The sequence below is a fragment of the Natator depressus genome, chromosome 2 (assembly GCF_965152275.1).
Source record: "Natator depressus isolate rNatDep1 chromosome 2, rNatDep2.hap1, whole genome shotgun sequence".
Taxonomy (NCBI): Eukaryota; Metazoa; Chordata; order Testudines; family Cheloniidae; genus Natator; species Natator depressus.
The window spans coordinates 304,216-317,295 of NC_134235.1; the positions used below are offsets into that span (position 1 = coordinate 304,216).

The 13,080-nt window shown below is 45.8% G+C and overlaps 1 protein-coding gene across 1 annotated transcript in view; it reads left to right on the top strand.

Annotated features, from left to right (window-relative positions):
• The first annotated feature begins 1,696 nt into the window (after window positions 1-1,696).
• Window positions 1,697-13,080, top strand: part of IQANK1 (IQ motif and ankyrin repeat containing 1) — a 167,093-nt gene continuing 155,709 nt past the window's right edge. The window contains 1 exon segment of the mRNA XM_074943621.1: window positions 1,697-1,793. Within this exon segment, the coding sequence (XP_074799722.1) occupies window positions 1,697-1,793 (97 nt within the window).

The following is a 13,080-nucleotide window of genomic DNA, read 5'->3' on the forward strand; positions in this document are numbered from 1 at the left end:
CTGGATGGGCGACGGGCTGGGGGCTGGGGGCTGGCTGGGGCAAGTTGGGGATAACTGGGGTGGAGGAGTGGTACCGGGGTGAGGGATGGTGGGTCGGTACCGGGATGGAGGGTGAGAGGGATGGCGCTGCTTGCACGGGCCATGGCCGGGATGGGGGAAGGCGATGCTTGCACGGGCACTGCAGATCGGGGGCGGGGGGGGAATGGGGACTAGGTCTCTGCATGGGCATGGGGGGAGGGGTGGTTGGCACCTGAGGGGGGAGGAACGGGGGTGGTATCAGAGCGCCCATTGGTGAAACCGGGGAAGCCGCGGAGTGGTGGTGGTACCGGAGCAGGGATTGGTGGAGCCGGGGAAGCCGGGCCGCGTGGTACCGGAGCAGGGATTGGTGGAGCCGGGGAAGCCGGGCCGCGTGGTACCGGAGCAGGGATTGGTGGAGCCGGGGAAGCCGGGCCGCGTGGTACCGGAGCGGGGATTGGTGGAGCCGGGGAAGCCGGGCCGCGTGGTACCGGAGCAGGGATTGGTGGAGCCGGGGAAGCCGGGCCGCGTGGTACCGGAGCGGGGATTGGTGGAGCCGGGGAAGCCGGGCCGGGGGGAGGGGTGATGGTACCGGAGCGGGGATTGGTGGAGCCGGGGAAGCCGGGGCAGGGGGTATCGTTAGGCCCTGACGCTACAGGAAGTGGGCGGGGTTCTGATCTGGGGCGGTCACTTCACCAACTGGGGCGTGACGTGTAGGGGTCAGACCCGCCCTTTCAGTTCCGGTTGGGAACGGGTGCGCTTCCGGCGTCGCCGTTGCCGGGTGACGGTTGGGGCCGCTGCCGTTGCGGGCGAAGCCGCAGGAGCTGGAGCGGCGCCGGCGGGGCGCTCATCCTGGCGGGCGCGACTTTCCCACGGCGGCCCCGGGACAGCAGGTCGGGGCCCGCGGCGCTGCCCGCGTCGGTCAGACGGGGGGAGCGGGAGGCCGGTAGGGAGTCGGCGCGGCGGGGAGGACCGTGGGCACGTCGGTATTTGTCTCCTGAGAACGGGGGGAAAGTCCGCGGGCACCGCTACTTTACTGGCGCGGGCGCCTGGTGGAGGAGGTCACTGGTGCCCGGAGTTGTGTAAGGTGGGTGGATAAGGCTGTATCTGATTTCTGGGAAGTTTTTCTAAGGACATCCCTCTGGGATCTCGCCTGGGAGCTATGGGCACGACTGTAATAAAAACCTGGGTAAAGTTAAGATAGTTTGGGTGCATTAACTACATTTTTGTATTGTCAGATGTTTACATTGAGCCTTAATTCTGAATTTTCTGGGTATTTTTTTTAGAAGTATAGCATTCTTGTAATTTTTTAAACCTCTATATTACTGATATGTATTCTTATTCTTCACTACACATATGGAATTTGTTCAGATGAAAATTCCCTTAGGTTCTAAACCACTTTGAAAATGTTTTTGACAAGCATTAGGGGAAGCGACCAAGATATCCCACAAAGATGCTGAGGTTTCTTAGCACCAGAATTAACTTTCCCTTCCCCGCCACATCCGTGCCACAAGTGGGCCTGATACTGCAGACACACTCAGGTAATCCCATTGAATTTACTGGGATGCATTCGTGTTTGCAGGACCAAAGCACTTGCTGTCTCTTGGCTCATGCAAAGCTGAGCTCATTAGTGCTTTAAAGTTAATAAGAAACCTACTGGTCTCTATTCTGTTTCAGGGAAATGAGTGACAGGAAAGCAGCAGGAAAAGGTGCAGCTTAGAAAGGTTCCAAACCAGCTTCACTGGTGAAGAAATCAGGAACGGCATCTAGAAAACCAGGTAGAGTTATGGTGGGGGAATTCTGGTTCTGTCGGTTGCTGTTGTCTTTCAGCCTTCTGCATCATCATTAGTTTGGGAGTTACAGCAGTTTCTTTCTGTTTAGGTATGGTGCTACCCTATGCAGCAGATATGGTCAACAATGAAACAGTCATAATGACCTGTGGTGGATGTGTGTTGTTTTCCTACATGCTGGAAAACAGCAGAGATTTCTTGTATAGGAATTTTAAGTTGGTGGCCATGCTGGCGAAGAAGATATATGATCTGGAATCACCAGTATCAGTGCTGCGTACCAACTGAGATGGCAAAGACTTATCGGACAACAAGATTTGGGAATTGTTGCCACCGATTCTACTGGGGAAGGATTGGTGAAGAAGGAACGTAAGAGTGTAGAAACTAAAGAAGATGACTGGCAATTTGTGAACAGAGGAAAGAGAAACAGAAGGCATTCAATTCTTCTAGAAGTATTGAATTGCAATATTCAGTGAGGCAACTACAGAAAATGTGTCTGAACATATATTTGGAGGAATGGAACAAAGTTACAGGGGGTAGCTGCTTGCTTCTTACTGGCAAGGATGTCCAAGAGGTTTTTAACGGTTCTAAAATGACAAGCAACCATCACGTGATTCCATATTAAGAAGAATGGACAGAGAATTCAGCAGGATGATGTGTAGCTTCCCTGGAACAAAGACATGAACTATAACTGTAAGATTGGATGGGGATCTGAAGTTGGTTGGCAAGTCTCCTGGTGATGATACACATTAGAATACATGATGGACAGCATCACATGGAAGTACAAAGATTATTGAAAACTTCAGGGTTGTTAGCCTTAGGTACTTTTATGGCCCCCATTACTGTAGTATCTGAGCATCTCACAGTCATTAATGTATTTATCCTTAAAACACCCCTGGGAGGTAAAGAAATGCTTTTATCCCCATTTCACAGATGGGGAGCTGAGTGGTTAAGTGATGTGCCCGAGGTCACACAGGATATCGTTGGTGGAGCAGGGATTTGAACACACATCTCCTAAATCCTAAGCTAATGCTGTAACTGCTGGACCAAAGACTCATCTGTCTTGGAAGTGTTGTGAAGAAGAAAAATTCCAAGTCATCTCTCAGAGATCCTTCCATCCCTATAAATGAGGGACGGCAGAAGGCAGAAATTAGTGGAGCTGCACCATTATCTATGTGGGTGATATGAAACTGAAGGTTTTGGTTTTGTGGAACATTGGGTCACATTCCAGTGGGAGAAGGGCCTGAACAAATAGGACCTCCAGCAACACAGAAGTAGGTGGGCTAATCTCGGTTGAAAACCAGTTGGAGCAGGTAGGAGTATCTTAAACTAGCAATTCTTCTCCTGGAAGGCAGTTGTGCTACAAATGCGTAAAGATATCACTCAAGCTCAAGGTACTGTGAATATATTGAGATGAGGTGGGAAAGAATTTGAAGGGGGAAAACATTCAGTTCCTTTTATACAAATGCTAGGAGTCTGAGTAATAAGAAAGAAAAGTTGTAATTTAAAACTGTGTCATAGATTATTAAGGCCAAAAAGGACCATTGTGATCATCTAGTCTGACCTCCTGTGTAACACAGGCCATAGGACTTCATCGAACCCTTGGTAAGATGTTCCAATGGTTAATTACCTTCACTGTTTAAAAAAAAAAGAAAAGTATGCCTTATTTCTAGTCTGAATTTGTCTACCTTCAGCTTCTAGTCATAGAATCTTGCTATATCTTTGTCTATTAGACTGATGAGCCCATTATCAAATTTTTGTTCCCCATGTAGATACTTACAGATTGTGATCATGTCGCTCCTTAATCTTCTCTTTTGTTAAGCTAAATAAATTGAGCTCCTGGTACCTATCACTATACAGTGTGTTTTCTAAACCTTTAATCAATCTCCTGGCTCTTCTTTGAGCCCTCTTCAATTGATCAACTTCTTGCAACAATTATGGATACCAGAACTAGACACAATATTCCAGTTGTGATTGCACCAGTCCCAAATACAATGGTAATATAGACTCCCTACTCCTACTCAAGATTTCCCTGGGAATCCAACGATTGCAGTAGTCCTTTTGGCCACAGCTTTACACTGGAAGTTCCTTCTCACCCCCAAATCCTTTTTAGAGTCTCTGATGCCATTATCTTTGGCCATTATCTTTGAAAACTCATGGCGATCGGAGGAAGTCCCGGACGACTGGAAACAGGCTAATGTAGTGCCCATCTTTTAAAAAGGGAAGAAGGAGGATCCTGGGAACTACAGGCCAGTCAGCCTCACCTCAGTCCCCGGAAAAATCATGGAGCAGGTCCTCAAGGGATCAATCCTGAAGCACTTACATGAGAGGAAAGTGATCAGGAACAGTCAGCATGGGTTCACCAAGGGAAGGTCATGCCTGACTAATCTAATCGTTTTCTGTGTTGAGATTACTGGTTTTGTGGATAAAGGGAAAGCAGTGGATGTATTGTTTCTTGACTTTAGCAAAGCTTTTGACACGGTCTCCCACAGTATTCTTGTCAGCAAGTTAAGGAAGTATGGGCTGGATGAATGCACTATAAGGTGGGTAGAAAGTTGGCTAGATTGTCGGGCTCAATGGGTAGTGATCAATGGCTCCATGTCTAGTTGGCAGCCGGTATCAAGTGGAGTGCCCCAAGGGTCGGTCCTGGGGCCGGTTTTGTTCAATATCTTCATAAATGATCTGGAGAATGGTGTGGATTGCACTCTCAGCAAATTTGCGGATGATACTAAACTAGGAGGAGTGGTAGATACGGTGGCAGGTAGGGATAGGATACAGAGGGACCTAGACAAATTGGAGGATTGGGCCAAAAGAAATCTGATGAGGTTCAACAAGGATAAGTGCAGGGTCCTGCACTTAGGATGGCACCGCTACAGACTAGGGACCGAATGGCTAGGCAGCAGTTCTGCGGAAAAGGACCTGGGGTGACAGTGGACGAGAAGCTGGATATGAGTCAACAGTGTGCCCTTGTTGCCAAGAAGGCCAATGGCATTTTGGGATGTATAAGTAGGGGCATAGCGAGCAGATCGAGGGACGTGATCGTTCCCCTCTATTCGACATTGGTGAGGCCTCATCTGGAGTACTGTGTCCAGTTTTGGGCCCCACACTACAAGAAGGATGTGGAAAAATTGGAGAGAGTCCAGCGAAGGGCAACAAAAATGATTAGGGGTCCGGAACACATGAGTTATGAGGAGAGGCTGAGGGAACTGGGATTGTTTAGTCTGCAGAAGAGAAGAATGAGGGGGGATTTGATAGCTGCTTTCAACTACCTGAGAGGTGGTTCCAAAGAGGATGGTTCTAGACTACTCTCAGTGGTAGAAGAGGACAGGACAAGGAGTAATGGTCTCAAGTTGCAGTGGGGAAGGTTTAGGTTGGATATTGGGAAAAACTTTTTCAGTAGGAGGGTGGTGAAACACTGGAATGCGTTACCTAGGGAGGTGGTAGAATCTCCTTCCTTGGAAGTTTTTAAGGTCAGGCTTGACAAAGCCCTGGCTGGGATGATTTAATTGGGGATTGGTCCTGCTTTGAGCAGGGGGTTGGACTAGATGACCTCCTGAGGTCCCTTCCAACCCTGATATTCTATGATTCTATGCCCAGGATAGAGTCCCCCATTCTGTAAGTCCCTCTGAAGCACCTGGAATTGGCCACTGTCGGAAGACAGGATACTGGGCTAGATGGATCTATGGTCTGATCTAGTATGTTTGTTCTTATGACTGCTGTCCTCAACCTGGAGCTTTAGGCATTCTTCTAGGTATCCTTGGGTCAAACCATTGAAGGTAAGTACGGAGACCTTAAACTTCATTTATTGTTCTATGGGAAGCCAGCGTACTGAGCGGAAGACAGCCTGTGTTTCTGTGTGAGGCAACTTCATTCTGTACTAGTCAAAGTTTCCTGAGGGCTTACATCTTCATTTTCAGGTGGATCACATTGCTGTAGGCCAGCTGCAAAATGACTGAAGTTTGTACAACTGAGCCCAGATCATCATCTTCCAGGATGGGACATGTCATAAATATAAAGGGAAGGGTAAACACCTTTAAAATCCCTCCTGGCCAGAGGAAAAACCCTTTCACCTGTAAAGGGTTAAGAAGCTAGGATAACCTCGCTGGCACCTGACCAAAATGACCAATGAGGAGACAAGATACTTTCAGAAGCTGCGGGGAGGTAGAAACAAAGCCTCTCTCTCTCGGTCTGTGTGATGCTTTTGCTGGGGACAGAACAGGAATGGAGTCTTAGAACTTAGTAAGTAATCTAGCTAGATATGCATTAGGTTCTGATTCCTTTAAATGGCTGAGAAAAGAAGCTGTGCTGAATGGAATGTAGATTCCTGTTTTTTGTGTCTTGTAACTCAAGGTTTTCCCTAGAGGGATTCTCTATGTTTTGAATCTGTAAGGTATTTACCATCCTGATTTTACAGAGGTGATGTCTTTTTACTTTTTCTCCTATTAAAATTCTTTTTAAGAACCTGAATGTTTTTTTTTCATTGTTCTTAAGATCCAAGGGTTTGGGTCTGTGTTCACCTATGCAAATTGGTGAGGAGTTTTATCAAACCTTCCCCAGGAAAGGGGGTGTAAGATTTGGGAGGATTTTGAGGGGAAAGACGTTTCCAAACAGGCTCTTTCCCAAATATATCCCTGTTAGACGTTTGGTGGTGGCAGTGAAAGTCCAAGGGCAAAAGGTAAAATAGTTTGTACCTTGGGGAATTTTTAACCTAAGCTGGTAAAAGTAAGCTTAGGAGGTTTTCATGCAGGTCCCCACATCTGTACCGTAGAGTTCAGAGTGGGGAAGGAACCTTGACCGGGTGGCAGAGCGGTGGGATTTACTTGAAATCATTTTGAGATCAATTTGAGATTTTTGAACCAGAAGCACAGATTTTAAAAGGGAATTTTTTTTTTCCTTTCGGCTGCTGGAAAGCAGGTTTCCAACTGAAAGCAGTTAGAGGTTTTTTTTTCTCTGCTTTGGGGCCAGAGTAGAGACAAAAGGGAATTGTCTTTTGTGAGCTGGAATTTTCTCTACCTAAAGGCAGGGTAGTTAACCTCTTGCAGGGAAATTCACAAGTCTTCACAGACCTGAAAAAGTTTTTTTTATTTTCCCCCCTAAGAGCAACTAGAGGGGTTTTCTGCCTATTTGCCTGGAAACAAAATTCGTAAATGAGCACTCCAATGATTGGGACCCAGTGTTGCAGCAGTTGCTCTTTGCCTACAGAACCGTACCACATCCCAGTTTAGGGTTTTCCCTATTTGAACTTGTATATGGCCGTGAGGTTAAGGGGCCATTACAGTTGGTGAAGCAGCAATGGGAGGGATTTACACCTTCTCCAGGAACTAACATTCTGGATTTTGTAACCAACCTACAAAACACCCTCTGAACGTCTCTAGCCCTTGCTAAAGAAAACCTACAGGATGCTCAAAAAGAGCAAAAAGCCTGGTATGATAAACATGCCAGAGAGTGTTCCTTCAAAGTAGGTGACCAGGTCATGGACTTAAAGGCGTTCCAGGCCCATAAAATGGAAGCGTCGTGGGAAGGGCCATTCACGGTCCAGGAGCGCCTGGGAGCTGTTAATTATCTCATAGCATTCCCCACCTCCAACCGAAAGCATAAGGTATACCATATTAATTCTCTAAAGCCCTTTTATTCCAGAGAATTAAAGGTTTGTCAGTTTACAGTCCAGGGAGGAGATGACGCTGAGTGGCCTGAAGGTGTCTACTACAAAGGGAAAAGTGCTGGTGGTGTGGAAGAGGTGAACATCTCCATGACCCTTGAGCATATGCAGCAACAGCAGATCCAGGAGCTGTGCACTAGCTACGCGCCAACGTTCTTAGCCACCCCAGGACTGACTGAACGGGCATACCACTCCATTGACACAGGTAATGCTCACCCAATTAAAGTCCAACCATATCGGGTGTCTCCTCAAGCTAAAACTGCTATAGAACGGGAGATCCAGGATACGTTACAGATGGGTGTAATCCCCTCCTCTGGCAGTGCATGGGCATCTCCAGTGGTTCTAGTTCCCAAACCAGATGGGGAGATACATTTTTGCGTGGACTACCGTAAGCTAAATGCTGTAACTCGCCCAGACAACTATCCAGTGCCACGCACAGATGAACTATTAGAGAAACTGGGACGGACCCAGTTCATCTCTACCTTGGACTTAACCAAGGGGTACTGGCAGGTACCGCTAGATGAATCCGCCAAGGAAAGGTCAGCCTTCACCACCCATGTTGGGGTGTATGAATTTAATGTACTCTCTTTCGGGCTGCGGAATGCACCCGCCACCTTCCAAAGACTTGTAGATGGTCTCCTAGTGGGATTAGAAGAATATGCAGTCACCTACCTTGACAATGTGGCCATATTTTTGGATTCCTGGGCAGAACACCTGGAACATCTACAAAAAGTCTTCAAGCGCATAAGCGAGGCAGGACTAACTGTTAAGGCTAAGAAGTGTCAAATAGGCCTAAACAGAGTGACTGACCTTGGACACCAGGTGGGTCAAGGAACTATCAACCCCCTACAGGCCAAAGTGGATGCTATCCAAAAGTGGCTTGTCCCAAAGTCAAAGAAACAGGTTCAGTCCTTCTTAGGCTTGGCCGTTTATTACAGACGATTTGTACCGCAATACAGCCAAATCGCCGCCCCACTGACAGACCTAACCAAAAAGAAACAGCCAAATGTCGTTCAGTGGACCGAAGAGTGTTAGAAGACCTTTAACCATCTTAAAGTGACACTCATGTCTGACCCTGTACTAAGGGCCCCAGACTTTGACAAACCGTTCCTAGTAACCACAGATGCGTCCGAGCGTGGTGTGGGAGCGGTTTTAATGCAGGAAGGACCGGATCAAGAATTCCACCCTGTAGTGTTTCTCAGCAAGAAGCTGTCTGAGAGGGAAAGCAACTGATCAGTCAGTGAAAAAGAATGTTACGCCATTGTCTACGCTCTGGAAAAGCTACGCCCATATGTTTGGGGATGGCGTTTCCACCTGCAAACTGACCATGCTGCGCTACGGTGGCTTCATACCGCCACGGGAAATAACAAAAAACTTATTCAGTGGAGTTTAGCACTCCAAGATTTTGATTTCGACATCCAACACATCTCAGGAGCTTCTAACAAAGTGGCTGATGCACTCTCCCGTGAAAGTTTCCCAGAATCAACTGGTTAAAATCGTCCTTGAGATATGGAAAATACTGTTAGTCTTTATATACTTGGTAGTATATTTAGAGGTGCATGTGTCTTATTAACTCTCTTTTTCCCTAGAGCTCCAGGAAGAAATCACAGTCAGCGTTTCACCCTATCTGTGATTTGGGGGGATGCGTCATAAATATAAAGGGAAGGGTAAACACCTTTAAAATCCCTCCTGGCCAGAGGCAAAACCCTTTCACCTGTAAAGAGTTAAGAAGCTAGGATAACCTCGCTGGCACCTGACCACAGTGACCAATGAGGAGACAAGATACGGGGAGGGAGAAACAAAGCCTCTCTCTCTGTCTGTGTGATGCTTTTGCTGGGGACAGAACAGGAATGGAGTCTTAGAACTTAGTAAGTAATCTAGCGAAATATGCGTTAGATTCTGATTTCTTTAAATGGCTGAGAAAAGAAGCTGTGCTGAATGGAATGTAGATTCCTGTTTTTGTGTCTTTTTGTAACTTAAGGTTTTGCCTAAAGGGATTCTCTATGTTTTGAATCTAATTACCCTGTAAGGTAATTACCATCCTGATTTTACGGAGGTGATTCTTTTTACTTTTTCTTCTATTAAAATTCTTCTTTTAAGAATCTGATTGCTTTTTCATTGTTCTTAAGATCCAAGGGTTTGGGTCTGTGTTCACCTATGCAGATTGGTGAGGATTTTTATCAAGCCTTCCCCAGGAAAGGGGGTGTAAGGGTTGGGAGGATTTTGGGGGGAAAGACGTTTCCAAATGGACTCTTTCCCAGTAATATACCGGTTAGACATTTGATGGTGGCAGCGATAAAATCCAAGGGCAAAAACCTTGGGGAAGTTTTAACCTAAGCTGGTAAAAGTAAGCTTAGGAGGTTTTCATGCAGGTCCCCACATCTGTACCCCAGAGTTCAGAGTGGGGAAGGAACCTTGACAGGACACTATTCTCTGGTCAGATGCAGATGATAGAACATGTTACCTTCTAAATGTTAGAGAGAACAGGAAGACCCAGAGGTGGATTGAGTAAACGGGCTTCTTTATTGCTGTACTTGTTCCCCTCAACCAAATTGTTGAGTAAGCACTGAATTAGTTACAGCACACTCTTTTTATCTAAGTTAATATGTAAATATCTACATTTACTACAATACCCCCACAACCCGTACTGAGTAATATAAACGCCCATACAATGAATATTAATAGCTATATACTAAATATAATTATTCCCACACCTGATTACTGTTTACAGCATTAGCATATTCTACAGATAACTTTTACTTTGAAGATACATTTCTTCACAATAATTGCAGCTCCAAATTTCCTTAATCAGCAGTTTGCAGAGGAGAGAGGAAGGGGCCATGACCCCAAGCTCGTTTGTGTATCTGGAAAAGGAAGGGAGGGGGACATAACACTGCTTTACCCAAAAGATATTCTTTTAGATCCCCACATTCCTTATGCAGCTGCGAGCTTGTCAATTCTTAACAAGCGGAAGGGAACTTTATGGCAGGATAACATTTTATCTATCAAGCGAAGAAATTGTGCATGCCTGTGCCTACTCCCTAATACCATGCCAGCACACCAGCTGTTTCCCAGGTCTCTACTTAATCCTTAGATATCCCAACACTCCCCCACTCTCTTCAAAGAAGGGCCCAGGTGCCCCTCCTTCCCGCACACTGGACGGCGGGGCACTCGGGCTGGAGGCCCTGGCTCTGGTTAGCCCGATACCTTGATCCACTGATCATGCTATGGGGAGAGAGAGAAGGCAGGTCATAAAAAGGGTAAGCCGCTGAGTTTACAAGCTTTTGGGGAGAGCCTAGGGCAGCACATAATTTTAAGCACCTCATGAATACAGTTAATATGAATAACACCCCTACAACATGAGCAATACGACCAAGAAGTGAATGAGTGTCCATTAGACCTGTCTGAAGGGCACAGGCTACATCAGTTCAAGTACAATCAGCAGACAGTTAGTAGCTAGCTGGAATGCATTCATTCCTTGAAGGGCCTGGGCTTCCAAGACCTGAGTCCATCATCCGGGCTACCACCAGAAACACTGCTTCTCCTCCTTTGATAGGGTTAAAAATATATACCATTTTGGGGTGTATATTTTAAATGTGTCCAGTTGTTGACAGTTGCAGTGAGCTGCCCCTACAGTGTTCATGTGCGCTTGTCCATATCATGAGTCCATTGAATATTTACAGAAAAACGGGGTATTATCCAAACTAGCTCAACCACTTGGTATAGAATTGGGTAATGCACTGGTTCAATTGTCCACAGCAATGAGTTTCAGAGACCCATTTATGCACGAAAGTCCCAATGGCAGCATGTAGATGTGTATAATTGTGTCAGATGCTTGTGCACTTGTAGTCTCCAGTGTTATATTACAGAATTGTGAACACTCCCAGCAGAACACTCCATACCCCATATACCTTACATTTAATTGTCCACCCCTGGCACAGGCCATTGGGTCTGCTCCTTTATGGCCATTGGGGAGGGGCACATTTAAATATATATTTTTGGACAAACAATTATTTAACTAATTATTTAAATTTTACAGCATTTTATTCTCCCTATCTATCCCACAGTGGTCCTCCCTTTCTTATTATTCCCATAGGGTTCATGTGGACAACCTTAGTTGCCATCTCATTCCAAGGTACCACTGCAACTATTACCCAGGTGCTAGCCCCCAGTTGAGCATTTTGCATTCCTATACACACATTTCCCCCCAGATTCTATACACCCAACCCTGTGGTTTCTGCTGCCCATAGATGCCTTTTGCAGCGGCAATTCCATGTGTATTCCCTCACCCACTAATTAAATTGTTGCTTTAACCCTTCTATGTATCTGCTGCAGTTGGGGTGTACCCAATCCACCCACCATTCTTTGGGGTGTACCGCCCATCCATGTAATGTACTGAAAGGACACATTGACGAGCTGTGGTTGCACCGACTCCCACAGTGGTTTCCACACGCCCTCCCATAAGGAAGTATTTCTAGCTCCAGGCTGCGGCCAGCTTAAATCAGAATCCTTCCAGCTTGGCATCTATATTACCTGTAGGGTTATATTCTGCAAAGCAGTTAAATTGTCATATTTCCAGCATTCCAAAGGAGACTTTATGCCCAGTCTGGTATGTACAATACTGCAAGTTTAAGAATTGTCCTCTATGGAGGTACCATTATGGTTACACATGGTAACACCACGCCTCAATTGTGGAACCCCATAACCCAAACACCCCAGGAGACCAGAGGGTTATATGTTTTTGGGGCCCTCCGTGACAAATCACAGGTCCAGATGACTGTTTCCCACTGTCATTCATTATGGCATATTTTAAGGAATACCATGCAATATATACACTGCTGTGTATCAGAGCGTAGTGTCAGAAAGGAATTCAGGAGCACTCCTAAACTGCGGTCTGAATTGACCAGCTATGGTTGTGTATCTTCAGCCAATGGATACTGCACATTGATTGCACGCTCTTCAAAGTGCTTTTCTCTGCCAGTCAGCATAATTTCTGTCTTGCCTGGGTTCAGCTTCTTCCAGCTGCTCTTGTCCAAGCAGTGGGCCAGCTTAATGCCAGTGATATTATTGTATGTGGTGAAGCTTGGTAGACGTGTCTGTTATCTACATATTGTGGGCACTTGAGTTAATGTCATCTCGCCAGTTTTCCCAGTAGCAGTATGCAGATGTTGAATAGGACCTAAGAGAGAATTGATAATTTTGGGACTTCGCAAGTGAGGGATCTGAGACAATGTTCCCTCTAATTTTTTCCATCCATGTGCGGAATGAATTTTGTTATGTGCAGCACCAATATCGAGAGGATGTGCGCCACCAGTACACAAAAAAAACCCCTAGATATATATTTTTTAAAAGTTCAGAGTTATGGAAGAAAAAGAGAGAATATTAAAACAAGGTGCACTGCTTAAGATGTTTATTTAATATGAAATCAAAAAGAAAATTAACACTGCCCTTGGAGTACATGTATTTTATAATCCTTTCTAACAACTCAAGCTAGTAAATACACCAAAATGTGGCATACTGAAAACAGCTATATAAATAAAACAAAGTCATGGCCATTAAATGAAAGCATAAAAAATATGCACCAGAAGGCCAATTCAGTAACCTAATCCTACCATAGAC